This window comes from Sminthopsis crassicaudata, chromosome 6 (genome assembly GCF_048593235.1).
Source record: "Sminthopsis crassicaudata isolate SCR6 chromosome 6, ASM4859323v1, whole genome shotgun sequence".
Taxonomy (NCBI): Eukaryota; Metazoa; Chordata; class Mammalia; order Dasyuromorphia; family Dasyuridae; genus Sminthopsis; species Sminthopsis crassicaudata.
The window spans coordinates 113,624,994-113,646,834 of record NC_133622.1 but is presented as its reverse complement, the minus strand read 5'-3'; the positions used below and the strand labels follow the sequence as shown (position 1 = coordinate 113,646,834).

At 34.7% G+C, this 21,841-nt stretch overlaps 1 protein-coding gene across 8 annotated transcripts in view; it reads left to right on the top strand.

Annotated features, from left to right (window-relative positions):
* Nucleotides 1–21,841, top strand: part of ANK2 (ankyrin 2) — a 325,566-nt gene that overhangs the window by 252,473 nt on the left and 51,252 nt on the right. For all 8 annotated transcript variants that reach the window (XM_074272626.1, XM_074272627.1, XM_074272628.1 and 5 more), the window contains exons 27-32: nucleotides 2,104–2,139; nucleotides 9,143–9,367; nucleotides 11,018–11,116; nucleotides 12,158–12,312; nucleotides 13,478–13,689; nucleotides 14,076–14,280. In XM_074272626.1, the coding sequence (XP_074128727.1) occupies nucleotides 2,104–2,139; nucleotides 9,143–9,367; nucleotides 11,018–11,116; nucleotides 12,158–12,312; nucleotides 13,478–13,689; nucleotides 14,076–14,280 (932 nt within the window). The remainder of the gene's footprint in view (nucleotides 1–2,103; nucleotides 2,140–9,142; nucleotides 9,368–11,017; nucleotides 11,117–12,157; nucleotides 12,313–13,477; nucleotides 13,690–14,075; nucleotides 14,281–21,841) is intronic.

The window sequence follows — 21,841 nt, the reverse complement described above, 5'->3', positions numbered from 1 at the left end:
AATAACAATAATAATAATAATAATAATAATAATAATAATAATAATAACAATAATAATAATAATAATAATAATAATAATAATAATGGTAGCCCATCAATTAAAGGAGCAGTTAGGTGGTGCAGTGGATACAGTGCCAGCCTTGGAGTTAAGAAGACTCATATTTATGAATTCAAATCTGGCCTCATACAGTAAATAGTTGTGTGACCCTGGGCAAATCAGTTTGCCTCAGTTCCTCATCTGCAAAATTAGCTGGAGAAGGAAATGCAAACTACTCCAGTATCTTTGCCAAGAAAACCTCAAATGGCATCATGGAGAGTTGCAAACAACTGAAACAATAAAAATCAATTACAATTATTCTGTTTAATCACATCAACTTAGAAACTTTTCCAAACTTTTCTATTTTGTAAAAAGTTAAATACACTTTATTGTTTGAGGGTAAAGTGTATTTCTATTCATCAAAATTTAAAATTAAGAGATTAGTGATTGAAGTATAACAGTTTTGGAGAATCAAGGAATTTCTAGACTGATATCTAAGGATGCATTTTGAGTGGTGTTCCTAGGCAGATCTTCTGCATAGTCTGTGGGAAAAATCCTCCTGTATAAGGAACAGCTCATACTTTTAACTAGATGAAACATTCAGGAAACCAAAGCTCTTAGTATTTTTAATAATTTATGAGTTCTTAAAATCCTTTATATGAATTGATGTAATGGGATAACCTTTGTTATTTGGCATTGTCTTTTAAATTTATGACCAAGGTGCTGAAACATCTGCTTACTTTTTCCATCTTTTTAAAAAAAAGACAAAAATGTGCTAAACAGAACATTTTATATTTACTTAGTAATAATATCATATGAGACAATAATGAATAATGGAAATCTTCACCATTATTGATCTATTCTGATATTTCCTCAGTTAGTAGTATATTATAGTGGATAGACCTTGATCTTAAAGTCTAGGTTCAAAACTTATCTTTGATACCTGTCTCATTTAACCTCTAAGATACCTAAATTCTCTGTAAATTAAAGTACAGATACTGATTTCAGTTGCCAGATAAAACTTCCATGACAGTAGTTCTTAATAACTATTGTATCTTTCAACATATTTTCTTTTGATGATTTCATGTTTTGAGAAATTTTGGAAACCTCACCAATCCTGAGATCCCTAATATTTAAAATAATCCCTAATATTTAAAAGATTGCCAGCATAGGTAAATAACATTTATAGCATAAAATTTTTTATAAGTCATTCCAGATTCCCTGCCTAGTTTCAACATTTATAACATGTCTTCAAGGACACAAACCAACTTTATCCTTTAGGGAGATATGTTCTTTATCCTAATACTGCTTGCACAAATATACATATCACAACATGAAAGATTCTCAATTGTGATATGGGAGGTCATAATTGTTGAAGCACATATTGGTAAGGAATATGAATGAATAACATAATTATTTAAACTCTATCATTGTAGAGAGGCAACATGGCTAGTGAATACAGAACAAGTCTTTGGCATTGGGAAAGCCTATTTCAGACCTTCCTCTGACTTGTTTTAGCTGCTTGATTACTATGAATGAGTTACTAAATCATTCAAGGCTCTGGACAATTTTCAAAGATTAAGTTACAAAAGTTGCCAATCTGTATTAGCATAGAGTTTCTTTGTAAAATCCAAATTCAGAACATCACAAAAGACAGATTCTAGAGACTATTTCTACCAAATTATTTTGTGAATTTTAATGAAGACAGTGATTTCAATTAGGAGTGTATATATAATATATAAATATACTTTAAAACATTTTAATGGAAATAATAATTACTTTTTTGCATGTATTTTAAAATTTTTAAATTCTAGCCACCATGAAGATTTTCTTCTGCTTCATCATTTGCACAGAACTTTAATATTTTCATAAGATAGCTATTAGTTCTATCTTTTCTATATCTATATATATGTGTATGTATATATGTATATATAGGATACGTTCACAAATATACAATATGTTTTAGTTTCATTCTCTTTTGATTTCTTTATTTTCTCTTCTGATTTCTTTCTTTGTATTTCACTTTATCCATTCCTTCTCTATGCTAAAGTATCTATTCTGTTGCAGCCGCTCATCTCCATGTCTTGATCGTGACAACAGCAGGTGAACTTGTGCATAATTTCCTTCGCCAACATTTTGCCCATTTTTTTCCTTTTTTGGATCATTTCCTCCTCATTATTTCCTCCTCTCTTCACCTTACTCAGGATGCTTTAGTGTGGGTCTACATAGTAAAAAGAGATGTATCACCAAAGAGAGGGCCATTAGCCATCATTATTCTTAAGTATTTTAGAAAGAAGGATGGCTATTTTTTTGTGTTTTATCAATAATTAAGTTGGAGGGTGCTTAGATCATATACTAAAACTTCCCAGTTTTCTCTCTTGAGAAGGTCTACAGATGAATACAGGTTTCTATAGAAATTTCAAATTAGTTCAGTTATTTTAAAATCTTTTTGAAGGATTATGGTTTTAGGTAGCATCCTAGAGTTTTTTTTTTTTTTTTTAATCATAATCTAATGGAAAAAAGTCAGAAATATTGATTGTATTAGGTATTTAGCATTTAAGTGAATATCCTTGGGCCTTTTAAGAAAATTTTATCACTTAGTAACTTTTCAGTTAGTATGCTGATTAAAAAAAAGGATCCATTAGTCCATGTTGATTGGAGTTAATTTTTTTAAAGTTAGTTAACAAGCATTTATTAGGCATTTACTATATGTCAGGCACTGTGCTAAGTACTTGGGATACAAAGTTCAAATTGATATTATTCCTCACTTATAGAGATAATCAATTATTATTTTTTTTTACTTATACTCATGCTTTTGTAAGAGCACAGATTGTCAATCCACATGAATAGAAAATAACCTAAATATTCTAATTTGAAATACCATAATTATTATATTTATCTCTAGAACTATCTTTTGCTATTATTTCTAGAGCACTTTTTAAATAAAGCTTTTTCCTTATGACAATCTTGTGACACTGACAGTAAAATAATTATTATCACTTTTTTTCGGATGAAAAACTGAAGTTCTTAGAGATGAAGTAACTTTGCCCCAGGTCATCTATTAGTGTCTTTGAGATTTGGAGACTCACCCAGAATTCAGGTCTTCTGATTACAAGACCAGTGCTTTTTTTCTATTGCCTCATGTTTTTTTTTTTTTTTTTTTTTTTTTTTTTTAAAGCAAAAATGAAATTAAAATCACTCTCACCTGATGACAAATGAATTTTGATTGAATTATTCTTGAATCTTATTTTATTAATCCCTCAATTTACACAATCTGAAGAAACCTTTGATAGGGAAAAAAAAAATTTTTTTTTCCCTTCAGTATCTTAGAAATTAGATTTATCCCAATATATTCTAATTGTTAATATATTAGTAGATCACTGAAGCAACCTGATGAATTTCCTCCCTTACTTTTTCACCCAGTCACTAACTTGGAATGTCTTAATCCTTTTTCCTGCCCACCCTCTGCAACCCCACCCCCAACCCTGGCCTTGAATGAATTAAAAGTACCTAGATCTAAAAACTAGCAGATTTTTTTGGGGGTGGATGCAGTGTTCTGATAACTGGGGTCCTTATCTCCTGCTACATTAAGTGAAGCATGTAACTATCTTTAATTCAATGGGATCTGCATATAGGCCAGTAGTCTATTTAATGACATGGTGTTGCTTTTGTATTTTTTCTCTCAAATTGTGATAAATTACAATATGTCACAATTAATGAAAAATTTGTATGATTGTATATTTTGCATGTTTGCTGTATTTCATTCATATATTTAAATTTTAACCTAACTTATTGCTATATTTTTGTGTGTACAATCCATTCTCAGAGTTACATAGCCTAATATGTTTAACCAATTAACAAACATTTATTAAGTACCTAGTATGTTTTAAATACCATGCCAGGCATTTATGGTTTTCTGCAGAGGATTTTAATTGAAAGTTTTAGTGATAATTCAGCAAAAAATATAAATGAAATTTTGTATAATACATAAATGTGTATATACATATATATGTTTATATATGTATATGCATATAGATATGTGTGTTTCTGGCATTAATCATGCTTCATTGATTTTGTTAGATAATTACTCTAGTGCATCTCAGATGGAGAATAATATGCTTTTTACCAATCACTTATAATTTAAAAGTTTTTGTTAAGCTAATTCATATTAAGATGTTCTCCAATGTCATTTCAATACTTTGTGTAAAGAATTAAGTAACTGAAACAAGTTATATATAATAATTCCCTTAACTGAAACAAGTTGTTATATAATATATAATACTTGAATATTTTGCATAATATTTATTATTGTTTAAGTTATACATATGTGCATATACATATGTATGCTGTATTCTATATGTCATTAACTCACTCACACCCCTCTTCGCACATATACATACTCATGTCCAAATCTCCATGACATATATACCACTCCTCAACCAAGATTCAGAATATCTCTATAAGTCTTTACTTGTACTTATAGACCTCATTCCTTATCACTTTGCAATACAAACATAAGGGAAGAACATGGGGAGGGAATAAACATTTATTAAGCATCTATTATGTGCTAGGAATTGTGCTAAGCACTTAACAAATATTATCTCAATAGATAATGGCATCCACACCTGTAACATAGGTCTTGTAATAGTGCCCATTTTATAATTGAGGAAACTGAGATATACAGAATGATTTACAAGATTACATAGTTTGTGTTGGAGAACAGATTTGAATGTAGAATTATAGACTCAGATCCAGAGTGAAAGGGACTTCAGAATTGGTGTAGTACAACTTAATTCTCATTTTATAGATGAGGAAGCTAATAAAGTAGTTAAATGATTCTTCCAGTATTTTCATTAGTTTATCACTTTGTGGAATTTGGAGTTCCAGATGAGTTCCACTGTAGTGGGGAAATAGAACCTAGTGTGGCTTTTTTCAGTATCTCAAAAATCAGGTTTACCCTGATATTTTCTACTTATACATCTGTGCATTACTGAAACAATCTGAAGAAAATATTTTGCTTTTTTTTTTACTATTGAGGCAAATAGTGTTAAGTGACTTGCCAAACAAAGGTCACCCAGGGAGTAGACAGTCATTTCAGAGGAAGCTGCTAGGCTGCTTTTTGTCTGAGGAAACTTATTTCTGTATCTGTGGCAGATTATACATATACCAAAGAATAGTGTACTCCTACAAATAAGATACCTTTCTACTTCCCAATCTTTTCCATAATTTTCTTTTTCATATATAAGCACAGAGCCTTTATAATAGTCTTGGCCACAAACTGCCCCAGTTCAACCATAGCAAATAGGTATCAGTTTCCTACTGTGTGTAAGATAGTCGTTTAGACAATGACATTACAAAGTTAAATGAAAAAAAAATAGACAGTTCATATTCTAAGAGATTATAAATTTATAAGAGCTAAATAGTCAGATAAAACAGTGAATAGACTGTCTCGATTGTATCTTCTAATGTGTTATACAGACCTCTTTTTCTCATGGAATTATAGAGCAAAATTCACTTATTACCTGCTATTCCTTTAATGCAGGATGTCAGAAGACAGGAATGAAAGAAATGAAGGGTTTGACTCTTAACTTTTCTATCAAGAATCTGGATTTAGGTCTACTACCTGTGTAACCTTTGGGAAGTCAGTTAACCCTATTTGCCTCAGTAATGAGGCAAAATATTTTCTCCAGATTATTCCAATAATCCACAAATGTATAAGAAGAAAATATCAGAGTAAATCTTATTTTTGAGACACTGCTCCAAACATTATAGAGTATGAGGAAAAGGAAAATTACTAAATTGATCAATCAAAAAGCATTTAATCAATAACCTACAATTTTCAAGCTACTTTTTATAAGATGTTGGGGATATGACTACAAAGAATGAAACAATTCCTATTTTCAAGGAGCTGATCAAGAAGTTTCGAAACTTGAGGACTGGGAAGATGGACAAAAATAAGGAAACTGAGACGACAAGCAGGTTAAGGGAGCATGATGATGAGTTCAGTTTTGGACTTTGGGATTTGAGGTAACACTAAGCCATCAGCTGATGGGGCACAGTGGATGATAAATAGCTGGGCTTGGAGTTAAGAAAATTTAAATTCAAACTGGCCTTAGAAACTTAGTTGTTGTGGGGCAAGTTACTTAAACTGTGTTTGCCTCAGTTTCCTCATCTATAAAATGTGGATAATAACAGTACTTATCTTGAAAAGTTGTTAGAAGGATGGAATAAGATATTTATCAAGAACTTATTATCATGTCTGGCACATAGTAGGTACTTAATAAAAGTTCCTATCCCTGTCCCCATTGGTGTGAAAATATTCAGAAGGCAGTTGGAAGAATTAAACTAGTATTCAGGTTAGAGGCTGATATAGATTTAAAGCTGCTACACAGAAGTGGAAAATAAAGCTATGAGAATGTATAAAAATGTCAGGAGGCCTAGTGCAAATGCAGAAGAGAAGAGGATAAAGAAATGCAGAACTTTGGAGAATACATACATTTAGAGAAAGATGAACCAGTAAAGGATACCAAGTCAGAGAACTAGAGGGAGATAAGGAGAAAACTGATATAAAAGCATGGGTTGTAGAGACAATGAGGGTAAGTAAAAAGACTAACCAGAAGGAGATAGTGATCAGTTACAAATACCTCAGAATGGTCAAGAAAAAGGAACAAAAGGGCATTGGATTCAACAATTAGAAGTCACTGGTGACCTTGAAAAGGTTTGTTAAATATGTATATTTTATTTCAATTTATTTTTCATTTGTCTAGAAAGTAAAAGATTCCAGAAATGATGGTGTTCTTGGCAAAAAACAAAAGGCAAAAGAATTTAGAATCCAGGAATAAATAATCAATACATTCCACTTACATATGATATTCCTCTTAAATCATATAATAGTATATGATCACAGATATCACATAAAAGTATCAATACTGAATGAATCTTATAAGTACATTGAAATAGTTATTTTCAGGAATAAGGATTAATATCAATAGCAGCTCTAATGGCAATAGATGATGAGTCCCATGGCTTGTGAACAAAGTATTAGCAATCATATAAGGGTTAGCAGCATTGTATGGCTATTGAATGAAACATTAATAAATCTTTTAATTTCATTATGAATCTCCACACAAATACTAAGCCAGAAGTAGGGGAAAATGGAATCTTTTGAACACATGAAAATTTATCATTCTTGTTCATTGTTTACGCATCATTGGGCCTTTTTAAAATTCAAATACAAAAAAAAATTAATGTAAGGCTTGTGCTTAAAGGGCTAATAGTAAGAGGTGAAAAGCAGCCAGCATTTTCTTATTGTTTTTTGATAAAGGAAAAGAAACATCAACCCTTATGGGTAAACTTCCCAGTTTACACCTCACACTAAATATTTAGAGGGCTGGGAATGAATGAATAAATGATAAGTGGTAGGCTGGCTGCTACATGTGTGGGAAGGACTGCAGCAATTCTTCATGGGGTCTCATTATACATGGCATGCTTCAAACTGGCACTTGGTGCCTCCTCATCCTTGTAACCAGCAATGAGATTTTTTTTTTTAACAGCATGTGGAATGAGGTGTTTTTTTGTGTGTTTGGATATGAACAGGATGCTAAAATTTCTTTTCTGGTATGCCCTGAAAAATAACAGAAATGTATTATGTTCCCATATAATTTATGTTTATGGCATTTCTTTCAGTTTAAAGCATTGTCATGGATATATCTAGATGTGATGATTCTGCTGCAATTCTACCACAATTATTTTACTAGTTGAGTTGTAATATCCCTACCACCTGTATTCTGATTTTTCCTTTCATAAAACCTCTTAAAGATACAATCAGAAATTATTTATAAAGGGTTGGTTGTTTAAAGGATGTCTACATTATCTGTGTGTGTGTGTGTGTGTGTGTAATACCTTTGTTTAAGTGCTGTTACTGAAAAAATAGAAAAGGCCTTGACATGTGAAACATATGGCAGAGACATAGGCAAAAACTAAGGATGAGATGAGCACTGTTAAAGTGATATCAAAGTAGGTTACTTGAAAATAATGATTAGTACACTTCTCTCCCCTCAAATATTCTTTAAAAAGTAACTAAATCCTTCCTTTATAAATGACCACAGCATCCTTATTATTCCGGATCTTTTCATAAAGTTTTAATAAGGCAAAAAGAATGGGCATATTTTTATATCAAGCATTGATTAGCTGGGATAAGCTATTTAGCTTACACTTCTTCACGGGAAAACCTTACTGACATCTAAATGAGTCCAACCTTCTTGAAACTCTACTTCAAGAATATCATAATTAGCCTAAATATGTAGTAGAAGGAATTAACATTGAAATTGTTCCACCCTTGACCTTATTTTTCTCATTGTGTTTTAATCAGGGAAATAGATTATGAAAGTTGTGAGAGTAAAGGCAATTGACCCTGACTTAAGGTTTACATTTGAACAATTCAGAATTTGACATTCTGATTGATTTAAAAACTTATTTGTAATTTAATAAAATTTGAGGATGTCAAATGAGGGTGTGCATGCAGCGATTTGAATATATATATTCAAATATGTGTATTTTGAAAATATATTCAGATTAATAGATGAGTTGGAAATGATCTAATTTTTAGAAAATCAGAGTGTATTAAAATCTGTTAAATGCTAATAGATCGTATGTCCCTAACAGACTACCCTCACATCCTCTCTAAATGTAGTCTTTCAAAGATTCTATCTTAAACATAACAAGACAGGAATATTGGCAATAGATCCATTCATTTACAGCAGAATGAGAATACACTGATGCATACTGAAGTTACTTTGTATTATTCCCTTCCACTTCCTTCTCATCAGTCATATTTTTGTTCCTGAAGTTTTGATGTCATTATTGTTAACATAAATTAGTATAATCATTTTTGCTAGTATAAAGCATCCAGGATCACAGACATTGGCACAAAATTAAGACAAATTATTTGTTGCTTTGTATCTAAGGGAAGCAGGCAGTAGTATTTATTGTTCACATGTAGGAAGAAAGGTATTTGGAAGAAATAAATTATATAAAAACACTAAAACAGCAGAGTCAAAATGCACACAATATTTTGCAAATGCATCTGGTTTGTTTCAAATTTTAGTTTCCTGGTTAGTTTTATGGTGGATGCCCGAGGTGGTGCTATGCGGGGCTGCAGACACAATGGGCTAAGGATAATTATTCCACCTCGGAAATGTACTGCCCCAACACGAGTCACTTGCCGACTAGTCAAACGCCATAGACTGGCCACAATGCCTCCAATGGTGGAAGGAGAAGGCCTGGCCAGCCGTCTGATTGAAGTTGGACCTTCTGGTGCTCAGTTCCTTGGGTAAGAGTTTTGAATAAATCTTTCTGATAGTTATGGGAAAAACTCACATCTTCTAAGTGAGATTCCAGAAATGAAACTAAAAATGGTATTAAGCCAGCTTGAAAGACAACTGGCCTCTTTGGGGCATACCATAACAAAAGTAGTAGCCCATTAATGATTAACTTGGTTATGGCTGCCTTGCACTTTCAAGTAATCATTTATCACTTTTGGTTCAAATGGCAATAAGGTTCATTATTTTTATAATGGATTGACTCAATATCACAATTGTTGCTTGACTTCTAAAGTGAAAACAATGTTTTTAGTGGAGGTAAGTATTTTATACTCAAATCATGCTTGTTTAATGCAAAAAGAAAAATCCAGAATTGTTATTAAAATCTGGAGTAGGTGTAATCCTGAATCAAATGGACATGGATCTTCTAGATGTAAAATTGTATTACCTTAGGATGAGGATTCTTAACCTAGAGACTGTGAGCATTAAAAAAAATTGGGGTGTGTGTGTAGGGTAACTTATGTGTTTCATTTTATGCATTTAAAGACATTATTCTGTGACAGAGTCCACAATACAAAAAAGGTTAAGAACCTCTTCCTTAGGATTTCTGAATAACTGAGCCTTTGTGATTCAAACCACTCCCCATACCCTCACCCCCAATCAAAATTGCAACTTGGAGTCTAGGAATCACTATGGCAGTTTGTTTAGTCTTAATTTACAGAAACTTTGGAAGATCAAGACAAACTACTGCCATGCTCATTTTAGCAATTTTGAACTGAAACCAGCACTTTTCCTGTCTTTTGTTTATTTGTTCAGCTGCTATTACATGAAATAGCATCATTCCAAGGTGCCAAAGAATGAATAGCAACTGCTGAAAACTGGCAAAAGAATGAAACTGGGGGGAGAGAGAAAGTTTCAAAATGTTTTGAAACAAATCAATTGTATTTAAGTCCTGTCATTGCCTGTGAAACACTGGGAAAGATGAGTCCTGTTAGCTTAATTTGCTGCACTCAGTGTTTCTGCTTGAGAACCCAACAGTTCTGAAGCTTTGAGATTTGGTGCAGATCTCAAAGCATCAAACAACTTTCATACCTGGAAATAAGTTGGTCTATATTTCCCAATTACAGAAGCCGTTTTCTATGTCCCTTAAAAAAAAACAAAAACAGGCCAATTCTGGGTTCAGTCATAAATTTCTTTAATGATTAGAGTCATTCCTTGGTTGTTCCACCACACTAGTCTCTTTTCTTCTCTCACACCCTCAATTGGTTCCGCCATTTTTTAATATTGATCTCTAAGTCTGTCAAGAAATATCCATGAAAACTCATCTAAACTATTTCCCAAAGCCAGAGTTTTTGTAGCATACCTGACAACTTGATCTTCTCCCATGGAGTAATGTTTTAGAGGAATGTCCTAGTAATGAAAATGCATAGTGATGGGTCTAGTAAAATAGATGCTTTCCCACTATATTCACATCTCCACCATATACCTAGGTTTGAGTTCACTAGGCCTTGTGAGTAATGGAGGGGGCAGAACCAAAGGCAGTGTGAAACTTACTCCACTCTGTTGATCAGCTGGTGATACTGGTTTCGGTGGAGGAAAATAAATATATACATCAAGCTTACTTATGTTCTTTCTTTCACTGCTGCTTTGGATGTACTCAGTAAACTTCACCTGCCAACGGCTCCTCCCCCACTTAATGAGGGAGAAAGCTTGGTCAGCCGAATCCTTCAGCTGGGGCCTCCTGGAACCAAATTCCTTGGGTAGGAGCGACTTAAAACAAATTGATGGTTGCTGGCCTTCCCATTCCTCTCTTTCTTCTGCAATATTATTTCTCTTTATGTCATTGTGTCCATGACATTGTCCCTCTTTGTGATTTAAATTCTGTATATATACCTTTAGCAGGCCATCCTTGTTGTATGTGGTTATTTTTTGTTGTCATTTTGAGTGATATGTTTTAATCCTTTTTTTCTTGAAGTTCTGTGACTTTTGTTGTTATTGTTGTTCAAGCATGAGATCTGCCTAGTTGTACTATGTGCCATTTATGATGTTGTTGGATTGAACATGAAATCTGTAGCAAAGCAACCTGGATTTGAATCAGAAGCCATAAGGAAATCTTGTGTGCTAAGAGAACATAAAGTTTAAAAAAGAAAAAAAAAAGTAATACCTTCTAGTGGAAGTTAATGACAATAGGCATATGACACAATTGGGCAGAATTGATCATTCCCATTAGTTAGCTTCATATTGTGGAGATATGCCTATTTTTTTCCTTGAATGGAGAAAATACAAGCAATCCATGAATGCATGACTCTCCATAAATAATGAAATCTTCCCAGTCACTCTATCTGTAATTAAATACATCAATCCGTAAAGCATACAAGCCAGCCATGTTCCCTCTTAAATGAACTACCATTTCTCCTTTCTCTTCTGCCGCCCTGTACTTTGTTTAAAGACAATTAGAAATTGTAGAATTGTCCATGAGTTTATTTGATTAAATGTATTTCCCATATATTTACAAAATAATGGGTCCAGGATGCACATTTACATTCACAACATTAGCATCATTTAACTTAAGGCTACCTGAGACTTGGTATGGGTAGGTGGAGGTGGGGAGAGTTTCTTATGTTTTAAAATGCTACTTTATGGTATTGGTCTCCTGATGAGATTCAGAGAACTGTCCTCAATATACCTGTAACTAGAAAGAAGGGAAATTCCAGGTCTCTTTGGAACAGACAGGATAGGACTTCTTATTTTGCTTCTGGACAGCTCTTACCTAGATTTAACATGCTCTGTTGCTGTACCAGGCCTGTGATTGTGGAGATCCCTCATTTTGCGGCTCTTCGAGGAAAAGAGAGGGAACTAGTGATTCTTCGAAGTGAAAATGGAGACAGCTGGAAAGAGCATTATTGTGAATACACAGAGGATGAATTGAATGAAATCCTAAATGGCATGGATGAAGGTAATAAGTTCTTGGAGTTTAAAAGAGAGGCAAAGATGAAAATATTAAATCAGTTTTTCTTTTTTTTTTTTCCCAGTCATCCAGTTCTTTGTAACCCCATTTGAGATTTTCTTGAAAGATACTGGATTGGTTTGCTGCTTCCTTCCCTAGTTTATTTTGTAGATGAGGGAACTGAGATCATTAGGGTTAAGTGACTTGTCCAGGGTCACATAGCTAAGAAGCCCCTGAGGTCAGATTTGAACTCAAAGCTTCCTAGCTTCTAGGCTAGAATTCTATTCACTGTGTTACCTAACTGCCCTAAAGCAGTTTTATTTTATTTAATTTCTTTTTAAGTTAAATTTTCTTTTAGAAAATTAACAAGGTGCAGCTAGGTTCCCTTCAGCCTTTTAGGGCTGAAGTCGGGAAGACCTAGTTCAAATCTGGTCTCAGATAGTTAACACTTACTAGCTGTGTGACGCTAGGCAAGTTACTTAACCCCAACTGTCTTAAGGGGAAAAAATTAACAGGCTTTTATTTTTTCTACCCTTTCCTCCCCAGAGGAATATACACAGAAATGCATATGCACTCAAGATAAAACAAATTTTCACACTGACCATTTCCAAAAAGGTGTGTCTCATTTTATATATTTAGTTGCTCACTTTACTGTTAGGAGATAGATATCATTTTTCATTATGCATTAACTTTTAATGACTTGGACAGATCCACTTTATAATATATTTTTAAAAGTTTGATTCTTATCCCCCAAGATAAACATTGCTGTGCTAATATTGTAAACATTTCAGTATGGGGAGGAAAGAACTAGATTTGGAGTTGGGAGAGACCTGGGTTTGAATTATGGAAGTGACATTTATTAGTTCGGTGAATATGAGAAAACCACAACTTCCCTGAACCTCAATTTCCTCATTTGTAAAGTGAAAATTGTAAAGATATAGTCTTTGATAGTGCTGTAGATAATTTTAAGATCATTGTGGATTTTTTCCCTCTTAGATTCTTTTGTTAGAAGGAAAACGTTAAAATACACCTTAGGTTAGTTGAAGAGTGTCTTCTATTTTCATTTTTCCTGTAATTTTTGTTTACTTTAGATCATTCTCACAGGCCCAGATATATTAGAATGTTTACTCTAAGGTATCCTTGCTATGTAAAAATGGGTCATTTCTTATCTCAGTGCTTGATAACCCAGAAGATTTGGAAAAGAAGCGGATATGTCGCATCATTACTCGAGATTTCCCACAGTACTTTGCAGTGGTGTCCCGTATCAAGCAGGACAGCAATTTGATTGGACCAGAGGGCGGTGTGCTAAGCAGTACTGTGGTATCCCAAGTGCAGGCTGTTTTCCCTGAGGGAGCACTAACAAAGCGAATCCGTGTTGGTTTACAGGTATATATAGTATTTGGGATGCAAGCAATTCTGACAAATTTGGTTTTTGTTGGGTTTTTTAATTGTGTCTGATTCTTCATGACTCCATGGACCATAACACATCAAGTCCTTTTATTTTTCACTAACTCTTATGAATTTTATTATGCTAATAAAATCTGCAAAAGTATACTTAGTAATGTAAAGCTAATCATGAAGCTCTTTGAAAATATGAACATTTGGGTGAATTTTGGATAATGAAGCTTTCTATAAAATTATCTCAGAAATCAGTCAGACTAACTTTAAGGAAAATGTGGAGGATTGGGGTTTGAGGTAAAGCATTGAGAGATGTTGCATAATGTAATTTAGTGTTAAATTTTATTTTCGATGTTTTCTCCCACTTTGGAAAGGCCCAACCTATGCACGGTGAACTCATCAGGAAGATCCTGGGCAATAAAGCTACTTTCAGTCCAATAGTCACTTTGGAACCCAGAAGAAGAAAATTTCACAAGCCAATCACAATGACGATTCCTGTCCCCAAAGTCTCCAGTGATTGCATGCTGAATGGTTTTGGGGGAGACACACCTACTTTAAGATTACTATGCAGCATAACAGGTGAGTTACAAGACATCTCCACTTACTTTATTGCTGTATACATGAAAATGCTGTCTCACTTTACCTTGTGAATATTTAAATAATAATAGCTAAAAATTATTTATTATCTATTATGGGACAGGCACTGTTCTGAGTGCTTGACAGTTGTTTTTTCATTTGATTCTTACAACAATCCTGAGAGATAGATACTAAGTGAAAGCACTACTATAGAAATATGGATTAAATAAATTTTAATTACCATCTGGTGATGGTTTTCTTTTATACCTTAGAGGGACTCAAGTTTTTTTAAGCCATACTTTCCAATTCAGAATCTCTCCCATCTTTAGATGTTTAGATGAATTTAGATGAATAATCATTTTAATAAAATTTATTTTTATTGTTAAAGGTTATTCATTAATTTTCCCCATTTTCACTTTTAATTTTATTATATGGACCTTATATTGAAGTAGAATTAAAGAATGTCATAACCCAGTTGACCCAGAAAACAGCCTATATCCCCATAACACTAATTCATTTGGAAGAAAAAAAAATCAAATAACTCTGAGGCATTTTGGAGATAGGTTCCTTGATAGATGGGATAATTAATCCAGGGGTACACATTATATTCCATCTATCCTTTTTTATTGTGTTTTCTCTTAAATACAAGCCTTTTGCAAATATAATGTGCAATTATATAAAATGTTAATTTGCTAATTGCTATGTCCTTTATATTATATCAATCAATGAATCAATATGAAGTGACTGCTAAGTACTAAGCATTGTCCTGGGAACTGGGGATAGAAATACAAGGAACTTCCTCTCCACTGGAGGGGACAGAGCATATTCACAGATGAGTAAATTTAGGATTTATAGTTAAATATCTCACAATGGAGGTATTAACAACTGGAATAAACTGTTTTCTTTAAGGAGATCGAATTTAAAATGGGCCTTGAAGGTAGATAGAGGTCAGAAGGCATGGGAGGGATAGCTTTTATAAAGAAACACAATCAAGAGATAAAATGAAATATAGCATTCCTTTCCCATGAAATGGGCAATGGAAAGTGGGCCAATTTGGCCAGAATACTGAATGTATGGAAATGAGTTTCATGTGTAGCCTATCTGGAAGGAGTCTGGGAAGAATTTCTAATGCCAAACAAAGGAGTTTGTATTTTATATGAAAGGCAATTGGAAATCACCAAATCTTCTTAAGCACAGAAATCACATGATCAGTTCTGAAATTTAAGAATGTCAGTTTGTCAGCTAAGTGAAGGATGGATTAGAAACAGGAGAGAATGATTACAAGATCAATTAGCAAGTTGTTACAATACCTAGAGGTAAGAGGTGATGAAGGAGTGAATTAGAGTGGTTGTGATGTGAATAGAAAGAAGGGGGCTGATGTTAGAAGGTGAATTCATCAAGACTTGGCAAGCAATTAACTATAAAAATTGATTGGTCATGAAGAGTCAATGATGAAAGACTGAAACCTGGGTGACTAGAAGAATAAAGGTGACACTGGGAAGGATATGTTTTTTGGGGAAAAGAATGAATTCTCTTATATACTTGTTGAATTTGAGATATTTCTGGGACATCAAGGCAGAAATGTCAGGCAGTTGGAGATAGAGACTAAAATAGGAGATAGTTGCATCCATGAGAATTAATGAGATCATTAAAAGAATACAAAAAGAAAAGAGAAAAAAAGCCTAGGGTAAGCTTTTATGATATGGACATGCACAGAGGACATGAATGATGATCCTATAAAGTGTAATGCCAGAGAAACTGAGGCAAAACAGAGATTAGAGGTTTTAATATTTTAATATTGGAGAGTTTGAACTGGCCATGGCCAGCTGGCTTGAATGTGACTCTTGTCTCAAAGCATCCAATGATAAGTGAGTAATTCCAAAGAGTTTTATAGGGCTCTAGCAATCAAAGAAACAAAGGCAAGGTGGGGGGCAGAGCACTGATAGAGTGGAAATTCCAGGAAGGACCATAACTTTTTAATTCTGACAAGTTGGGGGTGAAAAAGGAAGGACCATAAATTCTGATAAGTTAGGAGTGAAGAAACTAGGAAATAGGAAGGCTGGGCCCAGGAGATGCCTAAGCATTTGAGATAAGCCATCTGGAGTTTTATAACTCTTTGGAATGCTAGAATGGCCGGAGCTCCACAGCCCTAATTATCTCAGTCCTAATGGCCAGGAAGTGAGGTTTCCACCAGGGAAAATGAAGCAGAACAATTCAGGGAAACTGAGGCAGAACATTTCACACTCTCCTGAATATTCAAATCATTGAATTATCTTGGAGGGTCTTAGCACCATGATTTTGACCAACCCTACCTGGAGTGGATAAATCAAAATAAAATTAGAAAAGGTACAAGGACCTAGGCAAAGGCAAGTCTGATACCCCCAGATAACCCCAGAGTTAACAACATTCCCTATTTAGGGCGACAGAGAGGCCTCTTTGTTGCAAGAATGTCAGGTCCTTTGCAGTTCTGGAGCACCATTTCAGCCAGGGAATCCAGTCTGAGATAGACAATTCAAAGTAAGTTAGTTCTGCAGTCATTTGTGCACTTAACTCAGCATAAGCAGAATAGTCTGTCAGGAAGGCATTGGTGCTAAGGGCTCTAGAAGTGGCACTGCACAACTGTCAGGGAGGAAGGATGAGCCTGAAATTGCTCCATCTGTCCCCTCTCAGAAGAACAGAAAGGATCTGGATTACTGAACAGAGTGTAGGAGTATGCATACTTAGTCAGATCCTCACCAAATCATGAATTTTCAGAGATCTGATACCAAACTGCAATGCCCTTTGAGGATGCTGAAATATCAATTAAGGAACTGGGGTTACAGAACTGGAGAAGTGGATTAGAGAGACTGTCAGTCACAAGACAGGTGCCTGTTCCTTGGAGATTTCCAAGGGTGATTTCTGATTGTTCCCAAGAACAGGTGATCAGAAAATGGTCCCAGAAACTGAGTCTGCCAGCGCAATTCCAACAGAATAAAGGGATCCAAAGTTAAAGCAGTACCAGCAATTGCAGTCTACACAAGCAAGGAGTAAAGATGAAAAAGAACTGATAGAAGGGCTTCCAATTTGAACTAGTGGGTTAGAGGGGTGAGGGAAGGCAGAGGTGCCTGGGGCAAAATGAATAGGAACTAATGGCACTAGGAGTTCCCATTCTCTCAAGTACTTTTGGGAAACATCTACCAGCTTCCTGGTCGCTTATCTCTTATCCTCCCCTTTTATTTTATCTCAGGAATCATCTAAGGAGGAGTAAAAAGGATCCAGTTGTCAAGTAGCCACCTCATATGCAAGTCCTGAAAGTGAATTAAAGTTCCTATGCATAACAGAGTAGTACAGTGGAGGTTTTTCACCCTGGAAATTATCTAAAGATCCCTCAAATAAGTATATGTTCTGAAGAGAACATTGTGGTCAATTAGATAATGCAGATACATACTAGAACATCCTTTACAGCAACAGTAACCCAACATTTTCCACCTTACATTCTAAATACACAGGAATAGGGAACTCAATCAGAATTTGACAGTCATTCATCAACCACTTTCAGTTCCCCTCAAATCAATGGGGCTCAAAGTCCAGTAGGGATAGAGGTGATGATCTCATTTTCTGAAACTGCTTACTGCTGAGAATGGGTGAAGAGCTGAATCTTATTCCAGGGAGGGTGTTAACTCAGTGGGATTGATAAGACAATGGTTATCTAGTTTAGCATGGTGATTAATAGTTCTCTAGGTCGGTATGATTGATTTAATCTTACAACAAATATTGGTTCCCTAGTGATATAATGATTGGTTTATACTCAGTATACTGTAATGATGTAATTGTAATAGAGTATATAAACTGGGGACAAACTCAGCCAGAAAGAGAAGACTTAATTACCATCCTGATGGTTCTCCTGCTTCCTGCATTCCTCCACTGAAACCAAGACCCATTCCAGAAAACCCCCAAAAAGCTGTCCCAGTGCCAGGCGAAGGAGACAGACTGTGAAGGAGATAATAAAGACTTTGGACTTTATTCCTGACTATTCTTCTGCTGAAACCAAGACCCATTCGAAAGATCTAGAAAGCTAGCCAGAACATTACAAGGGGGGATTTGTGGTGTGGTGTGGTGGAAGCATCTAATGGGCTGATCTAGGTCCCAGAAGCAAGTCAGTACATTTGTAATTTGACCAAAATCCAGAACAAAAAACAAATCTAACAAATAAAGGTTAGAATAGTCTGAGATAGAAAGACTGGTTCACAAGGACTGCTACAAAATAGCAGCTTCCTGTGTAAGGAAACAAATTTGTCTCACAGGACAGACAAATGTTTGTCAGCTGTAGTCCCAATAAACAAAATTGCAATTAGGTCTCACAAACAACTGTGCTAATTGTCCTCTTATTATTTTAGAAACCTTTAAAGACCTGAATACCTACAGACACAAATATCTAGTAACTGATAGATGACTAGGCTAAATACTCATTTGCCTAAGTATTTAGGATATAATGACTACATACAATCAGATTGGAAACAGCCAGGTATTACATAATTGAATTGCATTAATAGTTTCTATTGAATATTTGCTTTGATTATAGAAATCAGCTATACGAGGAAAAAAGCAGGGACATGACTATAACAGTCTAATCAGTCAAAACAAATTCTTTAGCACATACATCACACAGGATAAAATAGTCTTAATTAAGTTTTACTTCAGGTAATTGTCCCAGTAATTTTCAGATGGTGGAGCTTTAAAACTCCCAAATTATATTAGCTATAGGCCCAAGAAATTTTTACCTCCAATAACAAATCAGCTTTAACTAAAGCTTCAGATGAATCCTAAACAAGTATTTACCATGACCTTATAGTGACAACGGTAAGAGATTTGTCCCAGAAAGTTCCCAGTTTATCTTTCATATTCCTATGTAAGTAGATGGTTTATAAGGTCAGCATTACACAAATCATTTTGCTTTAAAATACCCACTACATAAAAAAATCCTAAATTGCTTGTTGTCCATAACAGAAACATGTTCAAAGGGACAAAGGCAAAAATTATTATTCTTAGAGTCTCTTTAAATAATGGATACAACCTCAAGATGACTAAATACAAGCAATTAACATTTCTAAGTATATCCTAATTCTACATAAAAGAATCTTTTAGACTTAATAATTTCTTCATTCTTAAAAATATCAATTAAACTTTTGGAAATAACCCTATCAAATTATAGATCACATTTTTTATCATATTTCTTAAACAAGGAGATCATTATGCATCTAAATAAACAAACATTCAGTAAGTAATTAGCTACAGTAAAAGTAGGCTGTCCCTTTGAACAGTAAAATGCTTTTTGCAGCAGAGGGCCAGTTGGGTTTGTCTCCACTTCTAAACAAGCAGGGGGTTGGGCGGGGGGGGGGGGGGGAGGGAGGGGAGGAAGGTGAGTTAAATCTTTACCTTTGAAGCCAAAAGATGCCTTCCCTTTTCTTCCTCCCTCACTCTATTTCTCTTTAGAATTAACTTTAAGGGTGCCAAATCTTTTTCAGGATTTAGCCAGCCAGGGTGTTTTCTTTATCCAAGCAAATATCAGGTTCCTTACAAAAAGATTTGCTCTTTTTTTTTTTTTTTTTTTTTTTTTTTTAATGTTCTCTTTCCCTTGTGACATGCTTTTTCCATCTCTCTCTCCGTCTCTCGCTCTCTGTCTGTCTCTGTCTCTCTGTCTGTCTCTGTCTGTCTCTCTGTCTCTCTATATCAGAATCATAGTACCACTTAAAACTAAATTCCCCAAATTCTAACAGACCAATAAGCCAAAAGGATATGTGTTTTTTCCCTAAAATTCCAATTAAATGTTTCAGACAAACTGAATTACCATTTGGTTATATAGATATAAATATATAGATATATAGATATATCTACATATATCTATATATATATACATATATGTACATACATACATACATACATACACACATATATTATATATATCTTAAAGTGGCTCTCAGCTTGAATAGATAAGAAGGACTTTTTCCCCCCGTCTGAGCTTTTCTCTTTTCCAAAGCAATTAATATAGCTTCTTTTTTTCTTTTTTAACTTCCCTCCACCCCCCAGACAGAACTGCAACTTGAATCAGATAAGGTTTTATTGTCCTCTTTTTTTTTCCTTTCTTTACTAGAAGGCTTTCTGAGACTGCTTTTCCGTCAGGTTTTAAAACCAGCCAAGTTTTTCTTCTGTTCCTTTTTCTTTCAAATTAGTATAAACAGGTAACAGTTAAGTCCAACAAGAAGTTAAAAACTCCAAGCATTTTTTTTAATGCTAAATGCCTTTGCAACATTGAAATGATCAATTGCCAAATTTCTCAATCATTATTCTTAAAACTTAACAGAACTTCTTTAAATCCACACATCAGACAAGACAAGTCACAAACACTGACCACACAGACACAACATTTAACACATAAAAGGTAGGGGTAAATTCCTGATATCTCAGAAATGCCAGGAGGGGAATTTTCAGGTTAACAATTTCTCCCTCTCAAAAATTAAAATGAAGCCTTTTAAATAGGCTTCCAAACTACAGCTTGTTGTGTTCTCTGCCTTCACAGAGAATATCCAGATGTAAAAAAATATCCATTACCCAGATTTGTGTCCAGAAGCACTTAGATTTGTGCTAGAAGGCACCCAGACAGTACCACATAACATCTTACTGATTCTTCCCAGAATTTTATGGCTCATCAGCCTAACCTTTCTGGAGACCCAGATTTGCTAGCAATCAGACCAGACAAAAAACTTAACCTGCAGGGATTTCAAACAGACTCTCCTGAAACCAAAATGGGAGTATTTGTGACAAGTTCTTATTGTGGCTGAAGCTGCTCTTTTGGTGGGATTCTGGAAGAAACCAGAAGGTCGGCCTCCCTGAAAGAGCTCAGACTCAGTCATTTCAAGGGCTCCCCTAATTCCCCCCATGGACACCTGCTCTCTAATCTCTAATCTTGCTCTCAAATCTCAGATCTCGTGGAGGTTTTCAGAAATGTAATGCCAGAGAAACTGAGATAAGGAAGAGATTAGAGGTTTTAAAATATTCTAATAGTGGAGAGTTTGTACTGGCCATGGCCAGCCAGCTTGGATGGGACTCTTGTCTCAAAGCATCCAATGATGAGTAATTTCAGAGACTTTTATAGGGCTCCAGCAATCAAAGAAACAAAAACAAGGGGATGGGGGTGGGACAGAGCACTGGTAGAGTGGAAATTCCAGGAAGGACCATAACTTTTTAATTCTGACAGGTTGGGAGTGAACAAGGAAGGACCATAAATTCTGATAAGTTGAGAGTGAAGAAACTAGGAGAAGGAAAGCTGGGCTCAAGAGATGCCCAACATTTGAGATAAGCCATGTGGAGTTTTATGACTCTTTGGAATGCTAAAGTGGCCAGAGCTCCACAAGCCTAATTAACTCAGTCCTAATGGCCAGGAAGTGGGGTTGCCACCAGGGAAAATGAAGCAAAACAATTCAAGGAAACAGGCATAACAAAAAGCAATCAGGATGGTCTGATAGGAAAAGAATCACAGCAGAGCATGGCATGAAAACCCAGAGAGAAGATAGTAATCCAAAGAAAG